The 19,893-nt window shown below is 46.8% G+C and overlaps 1 protein-coding gene across 1 annotated transcript in view; it reads left to right on the top strand.

The window, feature by feature from the left end:
• Positions 1-2,081: 2,081 nt before the first annotated feature.
• LOC147725243 (nicotinamide N-methyltransferase-like) overlaps positions 2,082-19,893 on the top strand; it is a 159,120-nt gene continuing 141,308 nt past the window's right edge. The window contains exon 1 of the mRNA XM_086966556.1: positions 2,082-2,270. Within this exon, the coding sequence (XP_086822682.1) occupies positions 2,123-2,270 (148 nt within the window). The 5' untranslated portion in view covers positions 2,082-2,122. The remainder of the gene's footprint in view (positions 2,271-19,893) is intronic.

Below are 19,893 nucleotides of genomic sequence, written 5' to 3'. Positions count from 1 at the left end.
AGGGAGAAACGCAGAATTCTTGCATTCAGGAGCGAAGCAGAGTTTTTCTCCATTTCCTCTCTCGAGTTTTGTTTTGGCGACGAGACTCTCAAGCCACTTGCATGTGCGTGCGAAACTTCTTGCACCGCTAGATAGCTCATGCATGACATCTCGCTCCCTCGCATGGCTTCCGGCCACAATGGCACCAATGTTGCATTATTATAGCAGATCACTATCGCAAACAGAGCGGTTGAGCAGATTTCCTGCTTGTGAATGCATCTGAGATGCATTTGGGGGGAATTTCCTTCTTAAACTGGCCGTTGAAGTTGTTTTTTTTGTGCAAGTAGCCATTTATTTTAAATTTTTTTTAAAAACCAGAATGAAGTGCCCCTGAAACTCCAACTTCCTGTTCTGTCTAGCAGGCTCCTTCCAGTGCTTTGCCTCTCTCCTGGCCATTTTTCATTGGGATTTGGAGCTGGAAGGCTCAATCTCCTTTTCTGCTGCATATATACCATTGGATTTAAGGAATTTGTTTTTTGGATATCACAAGTAAGTTGAAAAACTGGTGTATAAGGGTGTTTTTTGTTTGACTGGGGGCATGCACCCGGCCTAATTTGTACTTTTGTTCGATTTTTTAAATGTATTGTGGTGGGTGGCCTGCAGTTTTAGTAGGGGCCAAGTTTTTTGGTGCATGAAATTTATCTTTTGTGTAAAGGAAAAATGTTGTACAGTTCAGTAATTTTTTTCCCATGTTTTTTAAAAAGTTTGCAATATTGATTGATTTCAATAATTCACTATGTGGCCTAGTTTGGGAATGTGCCTTCCAGCCAGTAGGCCCTTTATTATTCATGTGTGCATGAAAGAACTATTTTGCTGGTATCTGTAGATTTGAAACAACATTTAGGCCATGAATGTCATTGGATTAAAATACAAAATGTAATTTTTGTGTATTTTGATGTTTTTTTTCACGCAAAGGGTCACATTAGGATGGCGGGTGGACAAATCATATTGCGAAATGGGACCGCCCGCCATAAGGGTGGGGGTCCCGTGGGGGCCATTAGGATACACCCGCCACAGTGGCGGGCGCATCCTGCATTCCTGACATTGTGGCGGGTAGTGCACTCAGCACCGCCTGCCACAAAGCCAGAAAGGAATGTAGTGCAGTTCCATGCACAATATGGCAGGCACCGGACGGAGCCTGCTATGTTGTACATGGAGCTGCCAGGGGGGTACCAAGGTACCCCCCAGAATCCCTGGGGGCCCGCTACGGGTCCCCAATGTCAAAAACCGCCTGTCTTTCCATGGCCCCATGGAAAGGCATGTTCCCGCCTGCATACAAATATGGATGGCAGTGTCTACCAGACAACGCCACCATATTAACTGCTTTTCCACCCGGTAGGCAATCGGGCGGATTGCCTACCAATGGTAAACCGGCGGACGGTCTTCCCGTCCACCGGGGTCCACCCGCCATGGTAATGTGGAGGGGGAAATTAGAATCGGGCGGTGGTTTTTGGGGGGCGGATCGCCACCGCCCGTATGATAATGGGCCCCAAAGTGTTTAGGTGGGGTAATGCCTTTGGAGGATGTATGTTGTTGTGAACATTCTGTGCCCTGTTAATTTTCGTTTTTGGCATTTCTGAATTAAGGCTGTGTTCTCTGTGTTACTAAGCCTCTTTTGTCTGGCCACTGTGAGTGTGTGTGTGCGTGTGTGTTTGGCATAAACCACCATTCGGACCAAGCAAGGGGACAAGCATGTTAAAAGGAGTTCCTGGTTCTGGACTCCTCTTTTCTACAGAGAATATGACTTCCAGATCACTTGCTGCGGACCAGTTATAAATAATGAAAAAAAGATAAGCGTGTCACAAGGCTGCTGCAGCAGACGGTGTCAAATGTAAATGGGAAAATGGGTTTAAGCTGACATGATTTGCATATGTAAACAGAGGAGCTTCTTTTTTAAAAGCCTTGTGCGCTGCTGATGAGTCACTTTTTCCCATAATAAAATGTTAGGCGCCGGCGGTGCAAGGGACTTGTAAATATGCAGAGTTCCTTGTGTTTGAAGATCATTTCAAGTGGAAGCTGCTTCCTATATAAGCACGAGTGCAGGTGCCGCTGCAGCACATCAAAGAACACAGCGCTAGCAGAAATGGCGACTACTACTAACCGCAAGGCGTTCTATGACAAGCATTTTAGCCCAAAACAACTGATGAAGCTGTTTCTTTCTCCAACGTCTGTTTTCCACGCAGATTCTTTTATTCAAGCAATTCCTTTTATTCAAAAGTTCTTCTTATCAGGTATATACTGAACACTTTTCACTACTACATTGTTGTGATACTTTGCCTCTACGTCGTGGAGCTGTTTTCACCTGTACGGTCAGACTTCTTGCACAAATAGCTATTTTTACAACTCTTAAGTAATCTTTGAGGTGCAGGTGTAAAAAAGCAAAGGGCCATATTTATGGCCCCAATTGGATCACACGTGCAACGTGGTGCGTGCACAGCACAACTCTTAATCTGGAGGAACGCAACGCAGCCCAGCGCAGAGCAAGCCACTGCATTGCATTGCTCTGCGCTGGAAGGCATTCCATGGGCGTTGCGTGGACGTTGCGTGGGTGTTCCCACGCAGCTCCCATGGACTTTGATGCACTCCCAGATGTACCCGAACTGGTAATCCAGGGAATGTGCCAAGGGGGGCAGTAACAATGTGAAATATTTGTATTTCTCCCCAGTTTTCCCTCTTTCCATATGTTCTGCCTCTCAGGATTGTTTTTCTGCAATCCTGCCGACAACGCCACACGAGTGCCAGCATTGGCGCTAGGCTGCTGAAAAGGCTCCATCACAGGGGGACAGGACAGCAGTGCCTCGGCTTGCATAAATGCGCTGCATTCCTGCGCTTCCACTTTGGCGCAGGGCAGCGCACCAAGATTTTACGTGCTGCCCGAAGCCAATCCCCCATAAATGAGTTTGCATGCTTCGGTTAGGAAATTAATGGAATGTTGCCTAATCTCTGGATTGGGTTTTCCTTTTTAATCAAAACTTTTTTCCGTGATTGTCAGCCAACCTGTGCCCGTTCTGTGATTTCCACACATTGTACTGCATTACAAGCAAGCACACTTCGGCCGTACCACAATGAGTTAGCACCGAGGGTCAGATTCAAAAAACAGTTTTTATTGGTGATGTTTAATGCAGTTCTTGGGGAAAACACCTTTTACCACCATATTATGAAAACAGGATTCTGAAGGTGATAATGTGTGCAGCTTTGTTGTCTCCCATTATGCTGTGATAAGTTCTGTTTTTTGTGCTGCTGTTTTTGGTTTTTTTATTGCAGTATTTCTTCTTGCGCTGCGCTGCTGTTGTGCTGCGTTCTGTTTTGACTGCTGTGTTGTCTTTGCCTCACTGTGTTTGAATTGTGTTATTATGTTGGTTTGTTTATGTTATTGTATTATGGTCAGTTGCTTGCTTTGGATATTTCAACAGATACTGCTTTATTTCCAGCTAAAAACAGCACCTGAGACAAGCAACATTTTACCAGTGTTTGTTGTAGTAAAATAGCTCTCCCGCAGCTTTTCAACCACTGAAGGCTCAAGTCAACCCCAAAACTGTGACAGAGAAACAAATATCTTCAAGATATAGAGCTGTTGAAGAAACCTTTGTTTTCTATTTGTATTGGTAGCTGTGTACTGTGGTTCAGTGGCTAGTCTTAAAATCAGGATATTTCTTGAATCTATCTTTCCTTGAGGAGTAACTGTAGACACTGACTAAATTACAGGAATTTAGTGCTGATATTGAGGGGCCTGTCCTGATGAATGCCTCTGAACCGAGGGCTGAAACATGTAAACCGGCGAGCTTGAATTCCAGAAAAAACAGTGTCCTTTGGTTTTTAATGAAGTGATAGGGAGGATTGATCATTAAAAGGAGCAAATTTGTATCCATCCTTTAGGTATTTCTATAGTTTGATCACACTCTTTGTGGTAGTTTATAAATCGAGTGAATCGAAAAAAGTCTCTCAGCAGTGGTGCAATCACACAACCTGTCAATATCTTGGTGATGTTGCTATGGTGTCAAGGACAGCTGGAAGAGGATGTAGGTTTAGGTCAATCTTAAGGAGCGCCTTAGCCGAGGGTGTAATCACCTTGGACTCTGCATTCCTGATATTGTGGTGATATTTTATTATATTCGAAGGATGTGCCACTCACAGATCTATCCTCCCATTCCCCATCCATTCTTTTTGCATTTCAGTAAGTACCTTGTCATGATCAATTACCCAGTTTTTTAAGTAAATGGGCAGAGACATGACCCCATGCATACGCTTACCACGGAGGCCAGCTCAGTGGCACCATCACTATTACTGTGTTGTGGCCAGGGCGCCAGATGTCATAGGAGCCTTAGAGGGTCTCATTTCTGACTCTGCCCACCAGTGTCAAGAGGACAGCGCTTCTCCAAGTCCATGTTGTCACCAGTACCAGAAATAGAATCAGCTGCAACATAGAAACCATGACTGATGTATGTTCAAGCACAGCTCCCTAAGACACTCTCACAACCTCTCCACATACACATGCATGCATCTGATACCATTTTCTCCCTATTGGCATGTGACAGCATGTAAGACATTGACTCTTTTTACAAGTTTAGCCCTCCATGTTTGTCTTGAACATGATGTGATTTTGAGTGAAAGTGCCCTGGTCACTGCTAACCAGGTTCCCAGTGCCAAAACTCTTTCCCAAAACTGTACCACGATTGGCAGAGCTTTAGAAACCCATGTAAGTCCCCAGTAAATGGTACTGTTGGCACCTAGGGCATTGGGACTGAAGCGGGCCAAACAGGGCCCCTCATCGAGATCAAGCAAACATCCATTGCAGGTTGCGTGTCTTGGTGCACACTAAACTGAAGAGTTGACATGGCACACATCCCTGTGCACCATGCTCACAGACACTGCATGAGATATAGGTAAGTCATCCTTATTTAAAGCCTTCCATACCTAAGGCAGGGTGCAATATATCCCATGAGGAGGAATGATCTAGCAATATCTAAGTACATTCTTGGCTATTGTAAGTGCACAGAGAAGTCATAGAGAGTACATAGGCTGGATTCATGTCATTATGGATTTCCTAGCACCACAATGGCTTCACTGTACCCAGAGAAGTTTGGTACCAAGCATCTCCTCTTAATAAACCCACACTGATGCCAGTGTGGGATTTATTAATAAATGCATACAGAGGGTCCCCTGAAAACTTACCAACTACTGGTGTGGTCTCCGACTAGTCTCAGCCAGCCTGCCACCACCACACATGTTTCCGACCTCATGGGGTGAGAGCCTTCACTTCCAGAGACCTGGGACAATGGCTGTTGTTGGGCAGAGGTGCTCCATACCTCATCGAAGCCAGGATGACATTCCAAGGTGGGAAGATTCAAAGGCAATGCCACCTTTTGAAATGTAACCCAGAGATCTCCAGCTAGTGGAGAATGCCAACCCCAGAGTCCTGTTCCACTTTTGGCAGGACAGGCAGGAAAATTAGCTAGATTAGGATGTGTGCCTACATTAAGCCAGCACCACCCCTAAGGTGGGGCAGGTGATGTGGACCCCACTTTTTCAAATTCCTCCATCTTGTGTTGGAGAGAATTAGACAACCAGGGTCAGAGTTATTCCCACTTAACAATGGAATTGGTCATATGAGGGGATAATGGCCCTAAAGGTAGGTAGTTCATTAGCTTCCACATGTCACTCCCTTTAATACCACTAAATGTAGTGTGTAGGTGGCACCCCTCAACCCTGAACTCCATATTAAATACATACAAAGAAGAGCTGCTGCTGTAGGATTTTGGCACAAAATCTTGCCTGCCACTGCACTACTCGACCATTGCAGTGAGGTGTCTTGTTTTGCCACTGTGATGACTCTTAGGAGCCTCTGAGGATGGCCAGCCCTTTGAAAATTATCCAAGAACTCCCTTGGAGTAGAGAAACTACTCCCCTACAGACCGCAGCCGCCCAACCTGCAAAGTCCAGCCATAGAACTGCAGCTCCCCAGCTTGACCGATGATGCAGTGCCACAAGAAGTGATACATGTACTCTGGGATGTCATATCTGTTTCCTCACCGAGAGTGAAGATACTAGTTCCGCCCAGAGTTATGTTGTACAATCCCTGGGTACAGGACCTCCTGCAACCAATGCCGACTGAAAGAGTCCAATCAGGACTCAAACTGCCCAGGAAGCAAGCACCCATCGAAGGATGTCAGAACCCCTAAGACACACTTTGAGAGTGACCAAGCTGTCATGAAATCATCCCTGCAACTTGCTTGTTCCTGACTATGATGATCATCGTGATACACAGAGCCTGACTGACCAACCTACTCTGCGCCCAGCGCACCCGGCCTGGGTACCGACAATCCAGTTGTGGTCAAGAGGCCCTTGTGACCAAGGATCCCATTTGGGAGCACTCTGACCCATCTACAAATCCCCCTCTGCAGCCTTTTTTTAGAGGTCCCCCTTCTCTGTAGCGCATCATCTTCCACCGCCTTCGGCCCCCAGCTCCCAGCCATTTCAGAGACTCTCCAAACGATCGGCTGGTGGAAGACTGGACCTTGGCCTGCTGCTACACTAATCCTCAAAAGTGATCCTTAGAACTGATTGTACAATTTTATCTGCATTTTTTTATTTTCTCCCATGGGAATTCCTGGTTCATATTTGCCAATAATATATTGAATTGCATTTTTTTTACTTTGCTAATTCATAAGAAAATGTATGCTTACCTGTGAGCGAAGTTTTTGGGCTGAGAAATTATTTAAAAATAAGTATTATTTTTGCAGGCTGTTCTCGGAATTATTCTTGAGTGTGTGTATCATTTACTGCCTCTGTGAGTACAACAATTGTTTAGCACTTCCTTCTGCTAAGCCTAACTATTTGCCCACACTGCCACAAATAGAGTATTAGTATTATCTACTATTGCCTCTATATATCAATCTGGGACTCACTGACTCTCTGCACAGTGTACTTCATTTTAGGACACTATATAGTGATTCAGCTTCCTACATAGCACACATGGTTCTCATGCATGAGCGCTGACCCCTCCACCGGGGTTCAACCTGCCACACAGCATGAGTGCAGCAATGCATGTTGACATTCACATGCCGCAGTGCGTTTAGGTGATACAAAAACACTGCACGATTTATCAAACTCTCATGCAGTGCACACATGAGGGCACTGCGCTGCGTGAAAGGGAAGGAATGCCCCATATTTAAATTATATGACGCATTCCTGTCCTTTCCGTGCACTGGCACCCTTTTGACTGCCTAGCACCAAAGCGACACCCTTGCGTCCTGGGGCTGCATTGTAGGTACCCATGCTCCACCCTTGTGTCCTGGGGCTGCATTGAAGGTACCCATGCTCCACCCTTGCGACCTGGGGCTGCATTGTAGGTACCCATGCTCCACCCTTGCGACCTGGGGCTGCATTGTAGGTACCCATGCTCCACCCTTGCGTCCTGGGGCTGCATTGTAGGTACCCATGCTCCACCCTTGCGTCCTGGGGCTGCATTATAGGTACCCATGCTCCACCCTTGCGTCCTGGGGCTGCATTGTAGGTACCCATGCTCCACCCTTGCATCCTGGGGCTGCATTGTAGGTACCCATGCTCCACCCTTGCGTCCTGGGGCTGCATTGTAGGTACCCATGCTCCACCCTTGCGTCCTGGGGCTGCATTGAAGGTACCCATGCTCCACCCTTGCATCCTGGGGATGCATTGAAGGTACCCATGCTCCACCCATGCGTCCTGGGGCTGCATTGTAGGTACCCATGCTTAACCCTTGCGTCCTGGGGTTGCATTGTAGGTACCCATGCTCCACCCTTGCGTCCTGGGGCTGCATTGTAGGTACCCATGCTTCACCCTTGCGTCCTGGGGCTGCATTGAAGGTACCCATGCTCCACCCTCGCGTCCTGGGGCTGCATTGAAGGTACCCATGCTTCACCCTTGCGTCCTGGCGCTGTATTGAAGGTACCCATGCTCCACCCGTCCTGGGGCTGTATTGAAGGTACCCATGCTCCACCCTTGCGTCCTTGGGCTGCATTGTAGGTACCCATGCTCCACCCTTGCGTCCTGGGGCTGCATTGTAGGTACCCATGCTCCACCCTTGCGTCCTGGGGCTGCATTGTAGGTACCCATGCTCCACCCTTGCGTCCTGGGGCTGCATTGTAGGTACCCATGCTCCACCCTTGCGTCCTGGGGCTGCATTGTAGGTACCCATGCTCCACCCTTGCATCCTGGGGCTGCATTGTAGGTACCCATGCTCCACCCTTGCATCCTGGGGCTGCATTGTAGGTACCCATGCTCCACCCTTGCGTCCTGGGGCTGCATTGTAGGTACACTTGCTCCACCCTTGCGTCCTGAGTCTGCATTGTAGGTACCCATGCTCCACCCTTGTGTCCTGGGGCTGCATTGTAGGTACCCATGCTCCACCCTTGGAACGCCTTCCCAGGGCAGAATCATGCTCGGCAGGGGCTTGTACTTGCCTTGCATTACTCCAGACTTGTGAAGCCGTGCAGTCGAAGGAGCACCTAAGACAAGCCTGTCTGCGCCCGTCAGCATCTCGGAAGGGTCCGGGCCGGCAATGCTGCCGATTTTGTTATGGAACCACCCCAGGTAGTTGCTTATGGCAGGGTTGACCTGTTAGATTTCGATAAGGGCTCGGTGTGTAGACCCAACTCAGTGATGCTGGTGAACAATTTCCCCCTGAGGTGCAAAGAGTGTGACTGGTCAGCCTGGCCTCCTCTTAGAGAGCACAAAGTCAATAGGGATATGATCACCTCGACTAGGGGACATGGTGTTCTAGATACATTTTGGAAGGCTTCTTTATTGAATGTTCGCTCCTTAAAAAAACATGAACTGGAAATCTACGACTTTTTAGCCGACTCCTCCCCCGACCTGCGGTTTCTTACTGAAACTTGGCTACCGGATACCTCAAATCCCACCATTGCCAATGCGATTCCCCAGGGCTATCAGAGTCTGAGGAAGGATCATCCTGTGGGGAGAGGCGGTGGGTTAGCCATCGTATATAGGAGCTCCTTCACTTGTACTCCTCTAGCAGCTGTGGAGATAGAAGATCCTGGGTTTTCTCCTGAAACTCTCTGCCCATCAAACTATGGCCGGAGTAGTAATCTATCGGCCACCTGGTTTTGTGAAATTATTTTGGGATTCTATTAGCCGTTCTATTTCCCCCATTGTAGCTAAATATAGCCACTGTATGGTTTTGGGTGATTTTAACATCCATATGGATGAACCTTCGGAGCCCGATTGCTTAAGATTGCATGAATCTTTTGATATTTTTAATTTGATCCCCTTCGTATGTCTTTCTACGCACGATAAAGGGCATATATTGGACCAGGTGCTTTCCTCCAATCAGATTTATATGGATGCGCCTCTAGCCTTAACTTGGTCTGACCATCATTTGCTCAATTTAAAAATTTGTACAGATGTCTCAAGGCCCCAACTACTGGATACAACCAGGGTTAGTCACTGTGCTAGGCCATTTCACCTGATGACACCTGAGGCCATCCAGTGTGCATTGCGACAACAGCCGATTCCATTTTGTGGTGTTCTGGAACAAGATGTGATGACCTTAGAGGGTTGGTTACAGCAACAAGCCACTGAACTGGCACCTACCTCTGAAAGACCTGTCAAAACCACTCGAGTTTCAGCTCCTTGGTTTTCTGAGGCCTTAGGGGATAGTAAAAGGTCCTGCAAACATCTCGAAGAGAGTGGCGGAGGAACTACCATCCCTCAGATAAACTGGCATTGGAAACCTATTAAAAAGAAAGTCTGTGAGGAAATGAAACTCTTCCTGTCAACAAAAATGATTTGGCGGCTAATAACAGTAAAACTCTGTTTAATTTTGTAAAAAGATTCTCCTCCCCGGCGGTTATAAGCCAACCGTTTAGACCTACAAGCAATTGGACTGAACGAATGGCCCTCTTTTTTCATGAAAAAATTAAATTGATTCAGGATTCTTTTGAAGTTCCATTAGTGAGTTTGGAGGATGCTGAGGGTTTCCACCTAGCTGTGGACCCCAGCCCTAGTGCCACCCTTTGGGAGTTCCCGGAGATTACTCTAGAACAATCTTTGGTGTTCATGAAAGCTTTGAAATCAGGTTCACCCACTAATCCCTGTCCAGCGAAGACTCTGTCCTCATTGGCTGATGTGATTAATCCCTGTGTGAACTCTATCCTGAACACCGCTATACGGGAAGGGATGATGCCACAATTGTCGAAACATGGTAAAATTATCCCGCTACTTAAGAAACCGTTGGCTGATCCTGAGGTAGCCAGTAATTACAGGCCTATTTCTCTCCTGCCTATCTTTTCAAAAGTCTTGGAAAAAGTTGTCAACCAGGTCCTAACAAAATATGTGGAGACTAATGCTCTGCTAAATTCTAGCCAGTCAGGCTTCAGAGCCAATTTTAGTACTGAAACGGCTCTATTGGAAGTGTCAGAAACCATTAAAGCCTCATTAGATAGAGGAAGTAATGCCGTTCTGGTGTTGCTGGACCTCTTCGCAGCTTTCAACACCGTGTTTCATTCGAGATTACTGCAAAGACTTAGCAACAGCGGTATAGGAGGCACGGTGTTGAGTTGGTTCACATCTTTTCTCACCAACCGCTCTCAAACCATCTGGACTCCTCCTTTCTCGGCAGAGATTCCTGCGTTGAATGTGGGGGTGCCTCAAAGCTCTATCTTGAGCCCCACATTATTTAACTTGTACATGGCCCCCTTGGCCCCCCTCGCTGAGAAATGTGGTGTCAAAATAGTGTCATATGCTGATGACACACAGCTGTTGTTCACCTGCGAGAAAGGAGTTGAGTTTGATGGCAACTTAATCAATATCTGCCTATCTTAAGTCTTCTCTTGGTTAAGTCATAACCATCTTAAATGTTACTCTTAGAAGTCGGAGATTATCATTTTTGGGCCTCGGCCACCCGAAACTTGGTTTGAATGGTGGCCCAGGATATGTCCCCCTGTGTCGGCCGTTTCTATGGTGAAGAATCTGGGAATTAAGCTGGGCTCAACTCTTTATATGAAGGCTCAAGTACACTCGTTAGCCGAGGTATACTTTGGGATGTTGAGAATGTTGCAAAACTTTCTCCCTTTGCTCTCCATCCCTTACACGAAGACAGTTGTTCAGGCCTTAATAATGTCTATACTGGACTACGTTAATTCCTTGTATCTCGGCCTTCCTGAATATCTTTTGGGCAGGCTACAAGTGATCCAGAACACAGCAGCCAGAGCCATTTTTCTGACAGGTTCTAGAACTCATACCACAGAGCTCCTTCACTGGCTTCCTGTGCGGAAAATAATTCAGTTTAAAGCCCTGGTTCTGGTTATTTAAGCCTTTCATAAGATTGAAGCGCCCTATCTTAGGGATAGATTTCAGCCTTATTTCCCCCAGGGCACCCTGAGATCCTCATCCCAGCTTTTGATCGTCACTCTCAGGGTGCGACTGTCTCGGACAGGAGGTAGATCTTTTCATGTAGTTGCTTCACAGCTGTGGAATAGCCTCCCTCTTCCTATTAGAAGAGCCCTGACCTCCTGAATTTCAGGAAAACTCTTAAAACGTGGGTCTTCCAGCTGTGAGCCGTTCAACAGTGGTCTGTTTTGCTCTATGTTACGTGACATATGGCTGTTTTCAGCGCCGGGACTCTCCAGGGAGTAGCCGTGCGCTTTATACATATGCGCTAACATAACATAACAATGCAAGGCGGCCTTGCGTGGCTTGATAAATCTGACTTTGTTGTTCCGTCACTCTTGTACGCCCCTTACGTGGCACAAGAACACTGAAACACAATAATAAATATGTTCACAAGTTTCTGTAAACAACATTTGTGGACACACGCCATTGAAAAATATTATGAAAAAAAGTTTGACAAGAAGGCGAAAGAATAAAAAAATGTGAATGAGGTACGATATCTCGGGTCCAGATTGTGACCTATTTCTAGAAACAACAAGTCCATCACTTGGGTCAATGATGACACAGGAATTCCAGTGGGCATGCTTCTGGGAGCACATTGGTAAGTGTGTGGGCAGGGCAGACACAGACTGCCTCTGACTGCTGTATAATGTTGATGTTTTAGTGTATATGAAGTCTGTAGTAAAACAATTGTATAAGGATAAAAAATTAGGTGTTATTTACAATATAGGGTCAGTCTTATTTTGGTAAACACTGTCCAGTGACAATGTGGTGATGTTTTTCACCCGGATGCACCAGACCTCAAACTTCCTGAATGTGACTCTTGGAAGTGTTCCCTGTGGCCCAGGCATGACAACACCATCCTATGACCCAGGATCATCGAGTGGTACTGTATAAAATGGAAACTCCCCAGTAGAGAACACAATGACCCCCTTCACTTCCATCTACACCCTTTGGACTGGGTGTGTGGATGTCACCTTGTAATACTCATGGGGAGAGGAGTTGGCCTAAAAGCCAGGGCGGTCAACCTGGAATCTGGGAAATTGGGTTTGAGTCTCGGCAATGACGCTGAACATCCTGTGATTCCGGGCAAATCACTTAATGTAACGTAACTGGTGCAATGTAAAGCGCTCTGATACCCGATTCGGGTCAAGTTCGCGCTATATAAAACTCTACTAAAAAATAAAAAATACAAGTGACCCAGGAGGTGAGCACCCAGCAGGGATTAAGCAAGTAGGGTCTCCTGCTGCACTGTGCGGGGCCCACAATGCAAGGTAGCACAGTTCATCTGTCAACATCAAGCAGCAATTATTCTGAGGGCCTCAGAGAGATTTTCTGGAAACACTTTCTACCCCAAAATGATGTGGACTTCGAAGAATAAGAGTTTCAGTCCAGGCAGCAATACCCGAACAGCCCATCTATTCATCTGTATTGTGTTTCCATAGTGCCTTCTACTGCTGCTAACAGTAGAGATTCTAACAGATAAAATTTCCTGTCTCGTGAGTTACTCAATATGGTGTTTCCTGAGTACCTTCCACTACTGCCAGGGCCTGAACAGCTCTTTCTTCGGAGTTACTCTATATGGTATTTCCTGGGTGCCTTCTAATGCCACCAGTGGGCGAGCTTCTCAGTCTCAAGAGTTACTCCATATCATGTTTTCTGAGTCCCTTCTACTGTCGGCAGGGGACAAGCTTCCCTGTCTCCTGGTTACTCCATATGGTGTTTCCTGAGTACCTTCCACTGAAGCCAGGGGGTGAGCTTCTCTCTCTCATGAGTTACTCCATATGGAATTTTCTGACTACATTCCACTGCCGGTAGGGGTGAGCTTCTCTGCCTTCTGAGTAACTCCATATAGTACTTCCTGAGTACCTTTCAGTGCCAGAAGGGATCAAGCTTCTCTGTCTACTGGTTAATACATATAGTGTTTCCTGAGTATTTTCCAATGCTGACAGGGGGTGAACGTTTCTGCCTCCTGGTTTCTCCATATGGTATTTTTTGAGTACCGTTCACTGTCACCACGAGGGGAGATTCTCTGTCTCCTGGATATAACATATGGAATTTCCTGAGCACCTTCCACTGCCACCAGCAGGTGAGCTTCTCTGTTCCCTGGTTACTCCATAAGGTATTTCCTGAGTGCTCATTAATGCCTCCAGCTGGAGAGCTTCTCTGTCTCCTGAGTTACACCATATGTTGTGACCGGAGTACCTTCCACTGCCACAGGGGCCGAGCTTCACTGTCTCCTATGGTAGTCCATATTCCACTAATGCCAGGGAGATAGCTTCTATGTTTCCTGAGTTGCTCCATACGGTGTATCCTGAGTACCTTCCACTGCTGCCATGGGTGAGGTTCCCTGTCTCCTTGTTACTCCATATAGTGTTTCCTAAGTATGTTCCACTACTGCCATGGTGACTACTTGCAGTATTTCGTGAGTACCTATCATTGCTACCTGACGGCAAGCTACTCTGTCTCCTGAGTTACTCCATATTCAGTTTTCTGAGTACCTTCCACTACCTCCAGGGGGTGAGCTTCTCCTTCCCCTAAGTTACTCAGTAATGTGTTTCCTGAGTGTATTCCACTGCCGCCAGGAGGGGCAATTCTCAGTTTTCTTGTTACTCCACGTAATATTTCTTGATTACGTTCCACTGCCAGCAGGGAGGGGGAGTTTGCTTTTCTCCTGCTTGCTCCACATGGTATTATCCTAAGTATTTTTCACCGCCGCCAGGACACGGGCAGGAGCACTGACTTATTGTCAGTGAAATTGCTCTCCCACCCTTGCAGCTCCACCATCAAGTGAGACCCTCCTGAGCCCCTGCATTCAGTGTTAGCATTAGAGGCCCTCCTCCACCCGCAGGCTATACGTGCACCTCATCCCTGGTGGTCCAGTGAACCTCTCACTCTCTCTTACTTAGTTTTTCTACTTGCTTTTTCCTTCTCCTTTCACCTTTGTTTTTTCACCCTTTTATCTATCACTTTCCATCCTCCTTTCACTTTTCACTTCTTTCGGTGCACCTCTCTTCCGTTTCTTTTCCCGCCGCTGCTGCCCCCATGGCCCCTCCCCCAGCTGTCCAGCCCTCTCCAACTTCTACTTAATGGCAGCTGCTGCACGGCCGCGCTGCAGACGCTCGCAGTGTATTTGCCGCTGGTGCGCAAAAGGCCTGCCAAATGCAAGCTCATCTGCTCCTGTCCGTGACCCGACCACGACCTGCACCAGGAACCCTGAACCTCCAAACCACCAATGCTACAACCCAGCTGCTCTCTACACACTCAATCCAGGTTGCAACAACAACTGCAAGCTAGCTTCACCAGCCGTCACCCACGGACCCTTAAGCTGTCACCACTGTTGCTACTCCTGCCGCACCGTCAAGAACACGGAACTAGCACAACCCACCGCAACAACTCAGCCCCATCAAAGTCCCTGCAATGCATCCTGCAATGCATCCTCCTCAACGCCCGATCCCTCCACAAACACACCACCAAAATCTGGGACCTCCTCAACAGCACCAGCCCGGACATCGCATTCTTCACTGAAAACTGGACCAACACCACCTCGGGAGCTGACATCGCCATCACCATTCCCCAAGGATACAAGATCTTCAAGAAGGAGTGCTCCACCCACCCTAGGGGGAATCACCATCATCCAAAAATCCACTCTTCGGCTGAGCACACTCTTCTATGAGCCCACAGATCACCTACATATCAAGATACAGGCCAGCTCTACCACCACCCTCCGGGGAACCCTCTTCTACCGCCCCCGGACCCTGCAGACTATTTACCAACTCCTTCACAGACAATATAACCCTGCAGGCCATGGCGTCCACCAACTAAACCTTGCTGGGAGACCTTAACTTCCACCTCGACAATCAACAAGATCCCAACACCACAGCCCTCCTTGACAACCTCCACAACATAAGACTCTGCCTAATTGTAACCGAGCCCACGCACTCAGCAGGACACACCCCTGACACCATCTTCACCACATGAACCTCCATCATTTTCAGCCGTACCTCCGCTCCGAGCTCCCGTGGACAGACCATCGCTGCATCCATTTCACCTTCAGAACACCCACTATCCACAGAACCCAGCATCTACTCCCATGGCAAAATTGGACTAAAATCACTGATGACCAGCTGACCACCTCACTCGGCAATTCCACCTCAACCATTGTGGACAACGACGACCCCAACACCACAGCCCGAACCTTGCACAGATGGATCTCCGACTACGCCGACACCACCTCAAGAAGAACAACAACACACACTCCAGGAAAGCCAGCTGGTTCACCACTGAACTCCGAGGGTCCAGACACACATGGTTCCACCTCCAAAAGGCCTGTAGGAACTCCAAATCTAAAGAAGCCCACAACAACTTCAGAGCCGCCACTAACGCCCACCACCAACTCATCAGAAATACAAGAAGGAAAGTGATCAAAGACAGAATCTCCATGCACGCGCACAACAGCAAAGAACTCTTCAGCATCATCAAGGAGTTCGCCCAACCCATCAGCGAGTCTAGAGACATCCTTCCCTTACAAGACCTCAGCAAAATATGCAGCACCTTCTTCCAACACAAAATCAAGAACATTTATGACAATTTCGATGAAGACAACCAACACACAGAACCCTCACCAATCATCCCCAACACCTCGAAGCCAACAATCGACAGCTGGATAGCCCTCACCACCAAAGACAGACTGAAGACGATGAAGTCAATCCACTCTGGGCCCCCCACGGGCCTCTGCCCCACCACATCTTTAACAGAGCCGCCGACACCATTGCCCCCATGCTCCACTACACCATCAATCGCTCCCTTGGAAATACCTCCTGGCCCTACAACTGGAAGCACTCTGAGATCAATCCGCTCTTGAAGAAACCCTCAGTAGACCCCACAGATCTCACACACTACAGACCCATTTCCCTGCTCCCATTCCCAGTGAAAGTCATTTAGAAAGCCATCAACAGCCAACTCGCCACCTTCATCGAAGAGCACAACATCCTTGACTCCTCCCAAATCAGGCTTCAGAAAGAACGACAGCACGGAAACCGCCCTCCTCGCCGACATCCTCACACGACATCCACTCCCTCCTGGACAGAGGTGAGAAAGTAACCCTCATCCTCCTCGAACTTTCAGCGGCCTTTGACACAGTCTCTCACCGCACCCTAATACGCAGACTTCACGATGCAGGGATCCGGGACAAGACCCTCGACTGGATCGGCTCATTCCTCTCCGGCAGAACGCTGTGGGTCAGACACTCTCCCTTCCTCTCAGACCCCACAACAATCACATGCAGAGTCCCCCAAGGATCCTGCCTCAGCCCCATGTTGTTCAACATCTTCATGGCTCTGCTCACGCCCATTGTCAGAACCCACAGACTCAACATTGTTTCATACGCAGACGACACCCAACTTATCTTCTCTCTAGGAAACTATCCCAACGCAGCCAAGCACATCTTTCAAGAAGGCATAGAAGCAGTCGCCAAATGTATGAAGAGCAGCTGTCTGGAACTCAACACGTACAAAACAGAAGTAATCATCATTGGCCCACACCCGACGCCTGGAACGACACCTGGTGGCTCACCACCCTCGGAAGCGCGCCCACTCCCATGGACCATGCAAGCAACCTCGGAAGCATCCTGGACTCAGAACTCAAAATGGACTGCCAGATCAATTCCGTCACTTCCTCCTGCTTCCACACCCTCTTCCTCTTAAGCAAGACCTTCAAATGGATCCCCCAAAAACACAGAAAGACCATTACACATGCCCTCATCACCAGCAGACTTGAGTTTTTGCAAACGCACTCCATGCTGGAATTAATGAAAACCTCACCCGCAAACTTAAAAACATCCAGAACGCCGCTGCCATACTAATCCTCAACCTGCCACAACACTGCCACATCACCCAGCACCTGCGCACAATCCAATGACTCCCCATCGAAGCAAGAATCACTTTAAAGAGTCTCACACAAACACACAAAGCCCTCCACAACACTTGACCAGCATATCTGAATAGCTGACTCACATTCCACGTACCCCAAAGGACCCTACGATCAGCCCAGCTTACCTACGCCATGGACCCTTACACCAGGAAGTCCAGATCAGGAGGCCGCTCCACCTCCATCCTCACAGCATGAGCTTGGAACTCCCACTTCACCTCAGACAGACAACATCACTCCCCAACTTCAGAAGGGACCTCAAAACATGGCTCTTTGATAGACCTCCTACTTGATGGACAGGACAGTGCATCTCCAACTCCCCCCCAGCGCCTTGAGACCCTTATGGGTAAGTAGTCGCGCTTAAAAAACCCATGATTGATTGATTGTCTCCTGGTTATCACATATGGTATTTCCTGAGTACTCTCCAGTTCAACCAGGTGGCGAGCATCTCTGTTGTCTGGTTATTCCTTAAGGTATTTCTTGAGCCCCTTTCACTGTCTCCAAGGCTACTCTATAAGGTGTTTCCTGAGTTCCTTCCACTGCCAAAGGGGTCGAGCATCTCTGCCTCCTGTTTTAGTCCATATGGGGTTTCCTGAGTACTTTCCACTAAGGGCAGGGGGTGAGCTTCTTTGTTTACTGAGTTACTCCAATTGATGTTTCCTGAATAATATTAATAACTGTATTCGATCTTAAGAAATTAGAAAATAAAAGCATATACAAAAATACATTAAAAGAATACAAATAAAAAAACATAAAAAGAATACAATACAAGTCCCAGATCATTTACAACAATACATATGTAAAAACTAGTTCATTTCCTTTCAATTAAATAGTCATCTTTTATCTCATTTAGCTCGTGCCCCCCACTACATTGTATTCAAACAGTCAAAAGTATATGGATAGAAAAGATACAGGAGTGTAAAAACCTCAACTCTGGGTCTGCCATACATTTCTAATCTAATCATTTATATTAGTTCATAGTCAAAAAGTTATTATTACATTCTAAACTTTTGATATTTGTCATATAGAAAGTGGGTTAAGTAAAAAATATTATTTGATCACTAATCCATTCTCTTTTTTTTCTCTTTTTTTTATTTGTTTATTGAGCGTAAAAACACAGCAGACATATTTTGACCAAGGTACATAAAACTGACAACATTCCAAAATCTAAAATGTCATTTTAAAACCAGACAATAAACCAATAATCCATTCTCATACAGGGTTATTCATGTCGTAATCCTCAAATTATTCCTAGCATACAAAAACTCCATAAAAAATTGATATCCTTACACAAAGATCAAAAGTGGCCAAAGTCTGTAGAAAGAGATACACCGGAGGATAGTGGACAAACGAGAAAAGCTTCAGAAGGCTTAAAATATAATGTTTAAACAGACTAGGACATCAGGTTTCCTTCCTCTATAGACTCAGTCGTCCCCAACAATCTAACCTCACTGCCCCAATCACACAATTCTGGAATAACCTTTCGTCCAGGCCAATCACAGAATTAGATTGGACCAGTACATGGGTATCTTGCACGAGACACAAAATCAGCCCTACACTATCTCAGACAAAATACTGGCTCCTTCATAAGGCCTTCTGGACCCCAGCGCGATTATTTGCACACAACATCACCCCAGACGCCTTTTGTTGGAACTGCAAACGTGCGGAAGGTGACTTATCAGACATCATCCTAGAAGGCGACTGTGTAGCAAATTTTTGGGAGAGGATATTCGAGTGTATCTCAAAGCTATTCCACATTACGCCAGCTAAAGAGCTCCCTTACTTAGTTTTCGGATTCACCCGGGACCCTTCCCTTGACGCAGACGATAAGGCATTACTTGATCTCCTTCTCACAGCGGCGGTCAAGACAGTCCTTAGTAACTGGAAAGATACCAGCAAAGCCAACTTCGCAGGGTGGCTGAATTGGATAATCAGCTTACGTGGTGCAGATAATATAGCACTCCAACAGACACCGTGGCGCCCTCCCACGAGAAAACGGTGGTCGACTCTTGACAACTATTTCACGACACATAAGCCACCTTAAAATGGTCCCACACCATTCACGATCCATTAACATGTGTTTGCAGACTCCCATCATTGTATTATTTATCATGGTATATTTTTTCTTTCTGAATGAGTAAAATGTTGTTGGAATACAATGACTGTTACTAAAATGTTATTGAGTATAAGATACATGCTCTGCTACTTTCGGCAAGATATTAGCTATGTACTTTTGTATTGACATTTTCCTATTGATGTAAAGTAGCGTACAGTAATTTTAGACCGTGAAATTCTGACTCTAATTATGCTACTGGATCTACTCATTGTATGTTGATGCTGAAACAACCAATAAAAACTTCTTGAAATTAAAAATATAATGTTTACTCCACTGTTCATAAAAAATCTGGGGAGAAACAACTCGCATAGGTACTCCCTTTATCTGCCCATAGAGTTGGTTTTCAAACACATGAAATTTTTAGTTGAAGACTAATTTGGTGCATTTAGGAACAAATGAGGATGAGTTCTGGTCTCCTGTAATTG

Source organism: Lissotriton vulgaris, chromosome 4_1 (genome assembly GCF_964263255.1).
Source record: "Lissotriton vulgaris chromosome 4_1, aLisVul1.2, whole genome shotgun sequence".
Lineage (NCBI taxonomy): Eukaryota > Metazoa > Chordata > Amphibia > Caudata > Salamandridae > Lissotriton > Lissotriton vulgaris.
The sequence above is the reverse complement of the archived record's forward strand: the minus strand, read 5'-3'. Positions and strand labels throughout refer to the sequence as shown.